Source organism: Toxotes jaculatrix, chromosome 3, assembly GCF_017976425.1.
Source record: "Toxotes jaculatrix isolate fToxJac2 chromosome 3, fToxJac2.pri, whole genome shotgun sequence".
In the NCBI taxonomy this organism is placed as follows: Eukaryota; Metazoa; Chordata; class Actinopteri; family Toxotidae; genus Toxotes; species Toxotes jaculatrix.
The window spans coordinates 12333585-12346793 of NC_054396.1; the positions used below are offsets into that span (position 1 = coordinate 12333585).

The 13209-nt window shown below is 42.8% G+C and overlaps 1 protein-coding gene across 1 annotated transcript in view; it reads right to left on the minus strand.

The window, feature by feature from the left end:
* Nucleotides 1-9328, minus strand: part of ppfia4 (PTPRF interacting protein alpha 4) — a 50964-nt gene extending 41636 nt beyond the window's left edge. Inside the window, exon 1 of the mRNA XM_041033454.1 lies at nt 9071-9328. Coding sequence (XP_040889388.1) covers nt 9071-9328 — 258 coding nt within the window. The remainder of the gene's footprint in view (nt 1-9070) is intronic.
* Nucleotides 9329-13209: the final 3881 nt, after the last annotated feature.

Genomic DNA, 13209 nt, shown 5'->3' on the forward strand with positions numbered 1-13209 from the left:
GACAGACAAAGTTAGCAGCTAGCTAACTGTGAGCTCCATGGCACATTCAGCAGTTAAAGAGCCAGATATTTTTCTTAAGGAGTTTGTGGAAGCCAGAACAGTATAAATAGGAAAGTGTTTGCATGTTAGCCACATCAATTTTGACCTTATCATCTGAGATAATATGTCAATGCTGTGCTTACAGCTTGCTATGTTGCCCCCAAGTGGACAAAAAAAATCAATTAATGCTGCTTTAAATAGCCCTGGTGAAACAAATCCACTCATGTTGCAGTGCTCCATACACACAATAACAAAGCTGTGTCAGTCACTGTCACTGGCCCCTGAACATCTACAGATCAGATGATGCTAAGTGTTGAATGCATTCACAACAAATGGCAATAATGGACAAAACTGTAAATAAAGGACCACATTTCTTCTTCATAATCAAGTCCTGCTTCAGCTTTATTTTGTTTCACATATTTGGATAGTCATTTGAGATTCATTTGAATTACAAACATTGTTTACTGAACTACTCCTGAAAACTAGTTTCCATATCATCTCATATTTTTGCTGCTTAATCATGTCAGTTCAGAAAGTCTGCAAATGTTGAAAAATATCAGTAATTAAAATAAAATGTCTATCTCTGGAAAATGTCACACATTTAGGATTCATATCCTGAAACCGATGCAACACAAATGATTAAACAAATACAGATAAAACACACATGAAGGTGTGATGTGCACCGTACACATACCCTGCACATAGAGGAACACATGCTTCTCTGCGGCCATTAGCTATAAACAGCGATATGTGTCCTAGTACTGTGTCCTTCTCCCAAATCCTGCATTTCACTTGCACCGCCACGCTCTCTCAGATCTCTGTGCGTGTGTGTATGTGTGTGTGGGTGCGTGTGCTGGGGGTTATTGACAGACAGCAGCGGGGTGTGTGTGCTGTGTTGTGAGACACTGACAAGCTGTATTTCATGGAGCAGATGAAGCATTTTGAAGTTCTTTAAATCCCTTTAAGGGTCCAGCTGGGGACTTAGCTTCTGACGCCACTGCCTCTGCTGCTGCTGCTTAAGTCTCTTGCTGAGAAAAACTGAGGTCTAAAAGATGTCGCCCCTACAAGTGTGTATGTGTGTTTGAGAGAGGGGTTGTGCATGTATTGTCTCTATTTCTCGCTTGTGTCTTTGCATATGATTTCAGAGTGTGTACCCTTGAAGTTCATGGGTTTCAAGACCTTCCCACACTTTTTTGAAACACATCCCTTCCACCTCCCCCATCTCTACACCCCAACCCCAGTGAAACATTCACACATTCACACACACACACACACCCCACCCTCGGCCCACTGATGCCTTATCTTCTATTCTGAGGGAGTTGCAGGAGGGAAAGTGAACTGACAGAGTTCCAATAGTGTAGTTGTTAGACATGGCAGGGCCGCCATGGGCTTAACTGCTGGCTGGAAAACTTCATCTCACATCCCCCTGCTCCTCCTCCTCTTTCTCATTCTGTCCTTTCCTGCCTCCCTCCTTCATTACTCTCGCCTTCCCCTCTGGTGGTCCTGCAACTCCAATCGCTCTGCTCTTATTACCAGGGAGAGGGAACTCTCTCTCTCTGCCTCACATGCACACATGCACAGTGACTATGCGTTCTCCCCATTACCAGAACATGTCCCTTGCTGTTGGGGACTATCAGGTATGCAGGTATTCTGTTTTTTTCCCCCTAACGTACTCTCTTGTTGTCTCTCCTTGCGAGATCTTACTCTATCTTTATATATACAGAGATGTTTCTCTTTTCTCCTCTTCCTCTTCCTTCCCTCACTCTTCTTCTCTCTCCCAGGCAGCCAGGGGGACAAATTGGCGCCCGGCTGAGCTAAATGTGCCTGGTGCTGAGAGCCAGATGGTACTGGCAGAGGGATGGAGGGAGCGAAGGATGGATGCTACTGAGAGATAGAGTGCCGAAGCCGTGGTGTTGCAGGGCAACGTGGGGGAGCTAGCTTTGCACACTAATAAACTATTAGTGCTCAGGGGCCCGAAAGCTGTGCACAAACCCTTGCCAGGGGCCAGTTTGACCCGATTAGCGCTTTTGGATGTGCTTGAATCAAGACTGCACAAGATACTCCTGAAGTAGAGGGAGTGATCTGCTGAGGAGGACAAGGGACTGACAGACGATGTAAAGCTGTCAAGATGCAGCAAGAGAGGATAAGAAAGACACAGACAGAGAGAGAGAGGTGTGAGTCAGTCAGCTGCTGGGAGGTAGATATGTTGTTAATTAGATTCCCTTCTCACTTATTCTGGGGTCATTTGAGTTTGTCTCTTTCTCCCTCGCAAAATTATAGATCTGACCACAATTACGGGCAGATAACTTTCGAACTGTTCTACCAAAACCGAAGGTTAGGCAAAGGCATGAGATTAAAGGATAATTTATTAGAATGTGGATCTTACATTTATAGTTTATGCCCTCATTTTAATCAGTAATAATACTTTGTACAAGCTGAATTAATTGCTAAGATCTGGTAAGATACAGAGGCAAGAAACCTACAAGGCAAAAAAAAAAAAACAGCAGTCAGGTGATCATACCTCCAAGTGAGCCAGTCTGAGAGAAACATTGCCCCAACTATCTACTGTAACAATCAATCACAGCATATACATAGTTCTCTTGTCATATGATGGATCACTACATTTCAGATGTGCTGGCTTACAGCTTTGCCTACAAATAAAGTGGTTTAAATACTATGGACACACTTCTGGCTTCTTTAAAACCTGTCCTGGTCGTCGGGCTGCTCGTGTTGCTTTCCCCATCACGCTTCTTCCCCCCTGGGCCAAAGGGGCGCCCTTTTGGCATAGGGGTTAAGATGCGAACTACAATGTCCCTGGTGTGAAGCTGGTCAGGGACATTTGTTGCATCTCCCTGCCCCTTTCTTTGTCCCTGATCATTTCCTATCGCCTCTCCACATTTTGTAAAAAAGACCTAAAATCACCCAAAACATTCTTAGGCTTTGCTTAGAAATAAACAAAAGTCTGGTATAGGTAAGGTTAGGTAAAGCAAGAGTAAAAATGTGAACGGGACGTCCATCTCATCTCAGTCCGTGAGAAGGTTGCTCTCTCTCTCTCTCTCTTTTGGTCTCATTCCATCGCTCCCTCTCTTTTCTCTCTCTTACAGGGTTTCTTGGTGACATTCAGCTGCTCACTTCATGCTCCACTTTCCTCCACATCAACCCAAATTCCAGTATTTGGTGCTTACATAACTCATAGCATAAAATTTAGGCTTCAGTAGCAGACCAATGCGATGTGGTAATTTTCCTCCTGACTTCGCCCACCCTCCTCAATATTCTCCTATCACGGTGCACAAAGCTGCCTCAGCCGCCCATGCATAAGCAACACTAGCCATGGGCATGCTCCCTCACACACATACAAACACACAGACTCAGGACGACATGTAGACAGTGCATGCTGACATTTAAGAAAACACGGTCAGTTTATGTGTGTGTGTGTGTGTGATTATTTGTTTGTAGATGAGTGCATATGTGAGTAAGAGTGTTGTGCCTTGCTGAATGTATGTGTGTCAGGCCACCTCCAAGCACTGCACAGTGGGACCTTGGAGCTCCTCTTCCTTCCTCTGCAGTGTAAGGTATATTAGCTTTGACACTCATTCCCTCTCACACTGTACCTGTAAGCAAAACACACCTCTAGTACAGTAACTATGATGGCTGAGTACCAAGCCTGCAAGGCTCGCTCCTGTTGGCCTTGATTCAAGTAGTGTGAAATACCCTGTTCTCTTTTAGCCGACCAGCCATTACCAGATAGTAGGAATGGGGGTATTAAGCCCATATCTTTATTCATTGCAATACTAGGGTTGATGATTAAGGTCCAGGATGAGCTTCTTTCTCCTTCATTGGGCCAACATTGATAAATTGAAATCCTCGCTACACACTTACACTTTACGCTGATATCTTAATGAAGTAAATAAACTGTATTCTTTTAGGTAATATTAAGTTAAGGCTGGGTACAATTTGAAATGTATTGATACTAGCACCAATATGATAATTTTAACAAAAGAAGCCAAATTTTTCAAATGTTGGAGTACTTTAACATGAGCCGGAAAGGAAATGTTTCACTTCACTGACCTCTGACCACAGAGCCAGCACCTTGTGGTACACTTGTACATCACTGCAGCAAACTGAGAAGACAAATAACTGTATGTCAGCAAAATCAAGCTGGTGTAAACTGGTGTAAATTTGCTCTGTAGTGTTGCCTAAACACAAACAGCAGTACAACTTGGACTTTGCTTGAACGTTGCCTAAATAAAATACAGTGTAAAACTAGCTGATCAAAGAATAAGCAAAGAAGAGTAGGAATTTGAGCGAGTATTAGATGGCAGCTCTTGTTATAGTACTTGACAGTACTAGGTTATGCCCAGCTCCTGTTATATACATGAATTTATGTTTATGTGTTCAGGGGAAAACTGCATAGGTTCTTGATTTTTCTGTGTAACTTACTTTTGTCCACACTGGTCATTACTTGACCCCATCTTATTTTTCTATGTTAGTACAGCAGTTCATCTCAGTATATCTCTATATACTGAGATTATCATTGGTCAAATTAAACCTAATCTCCATTTTGACCAAATGAGGAAATAACTGGTGCATGGCTATAATGCTGTTACACAGACACAGGGTGAGCAATCTGCGTCACCTTCCCTCTCAGACTGGACTGTGTTGTGATGTGGGCTTAGGTCAGCTGCAGGAGTGGAAGGGGGCCACACCTGTCTGAAGGAGCAGCTCATGGACTACTGAGTTACTGATAAGTTTGATAAACAGAGGGAGCGTGAAAGAAAGAAGGAGAGCAAGAAACTGGGAGTATGGCAATGAGAAAAGAAAGACAAACTAGGGAAGAATGAAGAATGAAAATTGAACCAAAAAAAAAAACAGGGTCACATTAAGACTTTTGGAGACAAGCACCAACCTGGAAACGCTGATGCCTGAGAAAGGTAGAAGAACAGAAAGAGACTCATACACATGAACACAGACACACGTGCTTCTCCATGTACTCACAGTGAATGTATGCGCATAAACCGTGTGTGTGCATTTGTGTTTATGTGTCCGTACAAGGTTAAGCAACAATCACTGCTATGAGGAGTCAACGGTGGTATGTGTGAAGTCAAATAAACAACACAAATACAAAAAGTTGTGTGTACGTAGGTGTGTGTATCAGTGGGGACAGAGGGGTTAGAATTTGGAACAAGAGGCAGGTGTTGTTTTGGAAGGGCAGCGAGGTGTGTGTGTCTCTGTGTGTGTCTCTGTGTATTTGTATGCTGGCAAAAATAGCAAGTGTTGTGTCTGACTGGAACAGGTGTCCAAACATCACAACACACACACACACACACACATACACACACACACACACACACCATCAAACACACCATGAAACTCACATCCCACCACAAAGGCACACACCTCTCTAAAAGAAACAGAGGATCAGACGTTATTGATATGGTGCCATCTCAAATAGGAAATGACATTAGAAATATTTGGAGGCAATAAAATCTGTTGGTGGACTTCTTTGCGTAATATATGCGTGTAGTGTGGAGCTACAGCCAGGAAGTGTAAGCCCAGCTTAACGTAAAGATTGCAAGCAGAGAGAAAACAGCTTCCTGGCTCTGTCAGAAGTTCAATGATTTGCCTGCTAGCACCTCTACAACTCAGTAGGCTGGTTATTACATAGAGTCTTGTTTGTTTAATCTGCACCCTAACGGACATGTCAAAAAGATAGCTGACAGAGTGTAGTATTGATCCTGTCATCTAAGTCTTGGCAAGAAAGTGAATGCTTCTTTCTCAAAATGTCAAACTTTTCCTTTAATCTTTGCCTTCATTTTTGAAATCTGCTTCAAGATTGCTTGGAAGTACAGTACTATGTCACCGCTGTAACAACAGTACCTTTCCAAGTCCTTGTATAGCTCTTAATAATACAGTATAGTAATAATATATAAATATATTATATAGAAGTATAGTGATGGGAGAGGAACAGTGAACAGCTTGGTTTAGACACACGGTGTTCACCCACTGTCTGCTCGCTCTCTGTGTTGCACACACATATGCACAACCGCTTGCTTTACAACACATTCTCTATGACAGTGTCAGAACAGTTTTTCTCACAGTGGAGGAGCAGGCGTGTATGTGTGTGTGTGGCTATATATATGAGCATGTGTGTGTACAGACATGAGTGCCGTGCGTAGGTCTCTCTGTGTGTTTTTAAAACCTAATTTGTCTATTGGCAAACCCATCTCTGAGGGCTGTATTAGAAGCATTATGCACCGTAATGGGCTGACATGTTAATCTGAGACTCTATTCTCTGTAGCTAATGAACATATCCATCCTAGTCCCTGTGTGTGTGTGTGTGTGTGTGTGTGTGTGTGTGTGTGTGTGTGTGTGTGTGTGTGTGTGTGTGTGGTGAAATGGCAATGTCGTCCCATTTTTATGACACTGCTGAGGCAAACAGAAATTTGAACATTGATGCTAAGGTGATGGGGATTTATGTATTTTTTAACAATGAATACACTGAGGAGCATTGAATTTTGAATTGCTCACACAGTTTGTTTGTATATGTGTGTTTGTGTGTATGTGTGTGTGTGTATATATGCAGGAGAGACAAAGATCTGACAGTTCTGGGTCAGACCAGTCCCATGGAGTCAGGAAACCTACAGAAGACACAAACACACACACTCACACACACGCACGCCTAGTAGGTGAAGATGACAAATGTTTGTTAGGCAAAAGGAAAGAGACGAGCACTCAGATTTGGGCAAAAAAGGCTATAGTGCTGTGCCAAACACTCATACATCACACACAGAGAAAATAATACATCTCACATACAACACACACACAGACATGGCTAACACAGAAGAGGCAGCAAGCAGGGAGCAGTAATATTGTAGTGGAGGACAATACACACTCCAACTATGTTCATGTTGAGCTTTGCTGTGAATCAGGCTAATTACCACTGACATGTTTAGGATAGCGGGGTCAACAGCATCGCCAACTGCTACAACATTGTTCTAATATATTCATCACACCCAAACTTGAGATATCAGACACAGTATGTTGTTTTTTTTCTCCACACGTCCCCCTCGTCATTACAAGACGCACTCTGCAGTTTCCAATGATGCATCAGGGCCAGACTATCCTCAGCTGAGCAGAGCAAAACTGAGTAAAACTCAGTCCCAACTGAGATTTTCTCATTTCTCAGTATTGCTTCACCCACTGTCCATTGCATCATCTCTCTGCTTTGTGGCTGGTGTGGAAATGACCACTGCTGTGTATGTTGTGTGTGTGTGTGTGCGTGCGTGCGTGCGTGCGTGCGTGTGTTTACAAGTGTGTGCAATGTTTTAGAGAGAGAGAGAGAGAGAGAGAGAGAGAGAGAGAGAGAGAGAGAGAGAGAGAGAGAGCAGGAGACAGCTTATGCATATGTACGCCAGTCATAATGTCTGCACAATGTCCCCGAGGTCTATGCCTGTATAACTAATACGTTTATTATTGCTAGAATAAAACATTACGCTGAACCAAGCAGGATTAGAAAAGAAGCATGACAAGCTTCTTCCCACTCTCTCCTCCTGACACACACACACACACACACACACACACGCACGCACAGACATGTGTGCATGTGTGCAAGCAAGCAGCCCAGGGCCATGTACACTAGCAAGCGGCCATGTTTCTTTCACAAGAGGCTGCAGTAAGGCTGTCAGCGTCAGCATGGTTCCCTCCCTCAGTCCCACACACACTCAGAGATACACACACGTACCGTACTGTGACATCATGCCACGCATTTAGACCAGGGGGTCAGAGGGCGACACAGCTTTATGTGCTGAGGCTTCATTGTCGTCATGCTCGGTGACTGCACCAGCCCTTATTCAGCTCTCTTTCTCTCACACATTTACACACACACACAGGGTACAAATGTCAAAGACATCCCAGTTTACCATCAGCTCCTTTCACTTGCATTACCACTGACGAGCAGGCCACCCCATACAGAGGTGAGGTTGTTTCAGTCTAGATAATGATAGGTGGGCACTGCCCTTCTCTGTAGACAACAGAGCTCTCAACATCTGGCCCAGACCTCTACAGCCCAAGTCAACTAGTGAGTTTAAACCCTCCATCCACCTCCTACCCACCTTTCAACCTACTACATTACCATTCTACCTACTAGACATTTAGATCCTTCTTTCTGGCATGCTGCCACTTATGAGCTTTTGAAGTGGTATGTGGTGTCTGTATATCCCCATCATCTTCACAGTTATTCTCATGGTGATATCCCAGGACATGCAGGGGTGTTAGAGGGGTTCCCCAGCAGAGGTGTATACCTAGGAAATCCGAACCTATTAAAGAAATACCGCTCTGCCACTCTCTTTGTAAATTAAACAATACTATTTCACTTTTTCAGACCTAGATCCAGCAGGAGTTTCACCTCTGGCACTGATTCCCCGCCAGAAACACAAGAACTAATGTCATTTAATTTTCTAGAAATCAGTTGAAGTAGTAGCACCTTAGAAGGATTAACCTGCCTGGTTGGCCCTAGAGCAGAGATTACTGGGCCCCGGTTCAATCTCTGTGCAATATGTGTGCTTTTTCCACACCTGAATATCACCTGGTCCCTTATTAATTTAGAAATATGCAACATATGAGCATTCAAACATAACATACAAGTCTTTTAATTAGATTCAGACACACGGTCCCTTTTAAGAAAGAGCTTTAATAAAGCAGGAGCCACCTTAAGGTCCTTAGTATGTCAATTATTGTGCTTTTGTGGCGCATCCACCCAGTAAGGTTTCCACTCAAATTGACACAAACCAGTTGACAAACATTAAGTAAGACTTCAGCTTTCAAGGCTTTTGAGGCTCCAGGTGAGTATCATTCTCTGCCTGGTTAATGATCCATCTTTGAATTCAAGACTGACCTGTCATCTTCTCACAAAAGTGTACTGATGTTGACATTGTCCTCTTCAATATCAAATTATACCAAACGAAAAAACAAAATCATATCCATCTCGCCCCACAGCCCGACCCTCCCCCTCCAGAGGCCGGCTGCTCCTCACCTGAGGCAGCGCGGCGTTGATCTGCCGCTGGAGAACGTCCCTCTCGTGCAGCGCCCCCTGCAGCTTAGTCTGAGACTGAATGAGGGTCTCCTGAGTCTCCCTGAGGGACTCCAGCAGCTTGTCCCTCTCGTCCAGCATGTTGACCATCAGCTGCTCGAAGTTGGCCTCCTGGTCCGAGCCATTCGGGACACCGCCGGTGCCTCTCGGAGGACCAGCCGAGTCTCCCTCGCTGATGGTCGGCATCACCTCGCACATCATCTTTCCTGCTCTGTGGTCTGGGCAGCGCTATAGGACAGTGTGGCTGTCGGGATTAAGAAGGCAAATATGTGGGTTACAAGCCCGATAAACAGACTTACAATAACTGATAAGAGGGCCTTTTAACGCCCCGTAGCAACGGACAGCCTATGAAATCGTTGATACGCGCTTTATTCCCATTAGGCTATATAAAATTTCCCGTGCACCAAACGTTCATTCTTAAGCTTTACATTGCCTTACCTGATCAGAGTGACTGAAATGACGAGACGATGATTGACCTTTCATCCATATTAACCGGCGTTTCTTCACCCAGTGAGCAGATCCGCCCTGCCCGGCGCGCCATGCACTCACATGTAGAAATCCCGGCGTGATATGATTGACAGCTCAGAGATAGACGGGGCGTTTGGAGGGGTGGTGCCCGCGAGCACGACGGAGATCATAGTACATCAGAAGGAAATTTCAAAAAGAAAAAAAAAAAAAAGCACGAAAAATATCCGAGGGTAGACGTTTGATCTGCGTCCTTAGTCCTGGGGACAGCGAGAGCGAGTCTTATCTGCATCCGCCTTCTCCGCTTCCATCTCTCCACACCGCCACCAAACCGACGCTCACTCCTCCTCCTCCCACACACACACACACACACACACACACACACACACACACACACACACACACACATACATACACTCACACACACACACACACACACACACACACGGGAATCTGCAGTTGTCACTACCGGGCTACAGCTCTGGAAATAAGGGACCAACTCCCCACGATCAGCCTATAAGCGTTTTGCACCATATGCGCACGCAAAGCAGAGGACTTAAACGGCCATTCATGTCATCTGTATTAATCATGGTTACACACTTATATCATGTTACACCAGCTATCACAGACTTGACCCTTACTTGGTGAAATGTAGCCTAATTAACTTTTCACATCAGCACCACTAAGCGCGTTCGTGACCTGACAGCTCCTGAGACACGATGCGCGTTATGGTAGCATCAGCTTAACCAAGCCAGAAAGGCAGGTTGTGCATTTAGAGTGCGCAGCGCACCCTGCTGGGTTGAAATGAAACGTTACGATTATAAATATTCGTAACATTTCTTTACACTGTGAGGCATGAGTATAATCTTTTCATAAATTTATAAGAATGTTGTTGAGAAGGCCAACAATAGATGTGGTAATGAACAAAACATGAAATATAGCACAAATGTTGTGTTCTGTATAAACTATAACTAATGGTTATTGCAAGTAGTTCGGTGTATTCTTACTGTAAAAAGAATAATCCTGTGGTGAAAAGATGTATAAATAGACGAGTCACTGTGCCTCCTTCAAATAATTTGGGCACATTAAAGATAAAGGCCTGAAGCACCACAGTGCCCTAAATTTCTTTAGATAATTTCTTATCTCATGGTTAATGTCTTGAAACTCTGATTCTGCGCTATCTTAAAAAAAAAAGTCCACAGTGAAATGATGACTGGACAACAATCTCTGTTCAGTGCAAAGAGAAAGTGATTAATAGTCTACATGTGAAAGTGATGACTAAAGAGCACCCTTATTACTGACCACGCTATAATCAGATTTATATATTTAAATGATGCTCAGCTGATGAGGTTCTGCAGAGGTTTGACTGCTGAAATAGTGGATGTAGTGGATAAATGTTGTGAGATTTTGATAAAAGAGTAATTTCATATATTAAAATAACTCCTGAAAAAACGTAAAAGGTAAAAAGATATATAGAAACTGACAAAGATAAAGGAAATTTACCCAAGGCAAATTAAATGAAAGCAGACATTGTTGTTCTGTATGTTCTGTAGTCTTTTTGAACTATTCATTATTAGTATTATTTCCTGATTATGAAACAGGTATAAACCTTTAAGTTCAGCCTAACTGACATGCACTCAAGTCTTTTCTGTGCTCACATCAGACATTATTTCACTTATTTCTTCAATATATTTTCTCTATATAAATGGTTACATTAAAAACTCTGACTCTATCAATGTATATTACCTTTGTGATATTAATACAATTGTATTCAGATACATGTATGTGTAAATTAACAAAATCAGTGCTCAATTATGAGTCTGAAAGCTATTCAATTAAATTTCACCTCTGAGGTCAGATTCATGTCTTCTCGACTGTGAGGAAACCTTGGCAGAAACAGTGATGGGTATTTGTTGCCATCTAGTGGTTGGAACAGACTCACCGAGGCAGTGCTGCAAACTAACTTCAGTTTTTCGTTACCTTCAACTCTGACCTCTTCTGACCTTCACAACCTTTCTTTTTTTTTTTAGCTAACTAGCAGTGTTTCAGTGTGTTCAGTATTTAGATCTATGCACTATGGGAGGAAAGTTCTGCCCTCAGTGTCTGACAAATAAAGAGGAACTGACTGATTTCTCCTGACATTTCCTCCAGCATATCTCTAAAGTTGGAGGAAATGAGACAATCATTGTACTGATTACTTAATTGCCAGGGAGTAATTTCTCATTCCTAGACGTTGAAACATCACCTCTGCAATAATTTCGCTTTAGGAATTTGCCCGAGGATATTTGGCTCTGAGCCATTGAGTTTTCAAGGTCTTGGCACCAATGTTGTCAACAGTCTCTCTATGACGCTGTGGTTGCCTGCACCGCTTTTCAAAATACTTAAATAGGTCACTGAACACAAGACCTTTTCAGCATTATGATTCTTGGGGCTTACAACACTGTCAGTGGTAATGATTTCTGCCAGTGTCTCCCTTCTCTGACAGATTATTGAAGTCTACCTGGTGCAGTGATGTCTGGGGCGGATCTAAATGTGTGCATTAGCACGCTTATGAGTGGCAGAGTGAATAACTATCTGTACTTTCAATCACTTTCTGACTTGTGGTGGAGTGAGGGGTGGATGGACAGATGAAACAAGTGACATAGAAACCACATCATGGCTTCAGTAAAATCAGATGGGCAGCAGGTTCTGAAGGAATACCATGAGAAACGTTTTTTTTTCCAAAACCTTCGGATTCAGTGGATGCCTGAGTAATTAATGTGTGTTTGCTGAAAAGTTATTTACTTCTTCATCAGTCTGCATCATTGAGCCTTCACTGTCAGTGAATGTAACAGATATTTAGTGAAAAAGAATTGGAGAAATTGATGTCTGTGACTGGAATCCTCACTTACAGACAGCTCCCTATATAATGCCGTATAATATGATAGATAAAAGCTGACTGTCTCTGCTCCACTTTATATGACCTCTTTTATGTCTGCTCTTGCAGTCAGAGCCTCGTTTGTAACTTTGAGGATCAGGCTAATAACTCAATTCAACAATCATAGCCATAGTAATTGAGCAGTGCAACAAATTTCATGAAATATACATGTATAATAGAATGAAACCATGCGCATCAAACAATAACCTTCCGCCAGAATCATTTAGAGCCACCATATATGAAGGTAATGAGCACCACAGTTTTGAATTACACTCTCACTTTAAACAGGAAGTAGAAATAATGATAAATAACAATGTCAAATAAAAAAGAGCACGAGAACAAAATATTAACAGTGAACAGAATGAAAACACTTTCTCACGGGTTCATCTAGGCCTAAGTGTTTGCAATTCTGGAAAGTTGCCCAGTTTTTCCTCCAAAACTGCGAGGAAAACAAAAATATCTATTAGTTAATTAAGGAGAGGTTCAATATTTTAATAATTATCTCACTTTTCTGAGTTAAAAAAATGTGGCAGGATCACTTCTATACACTGTTGGTCAGGAGAACTCGTTGAAATATTGGTACGTACCAGCAGATGGCAGTAAAGCAACAGACCACACACACACACACACACACACACACACACACACACAACGATACTCTCGCGTTACGTGCAACGTCACGTCATTCCATGATGGCTGA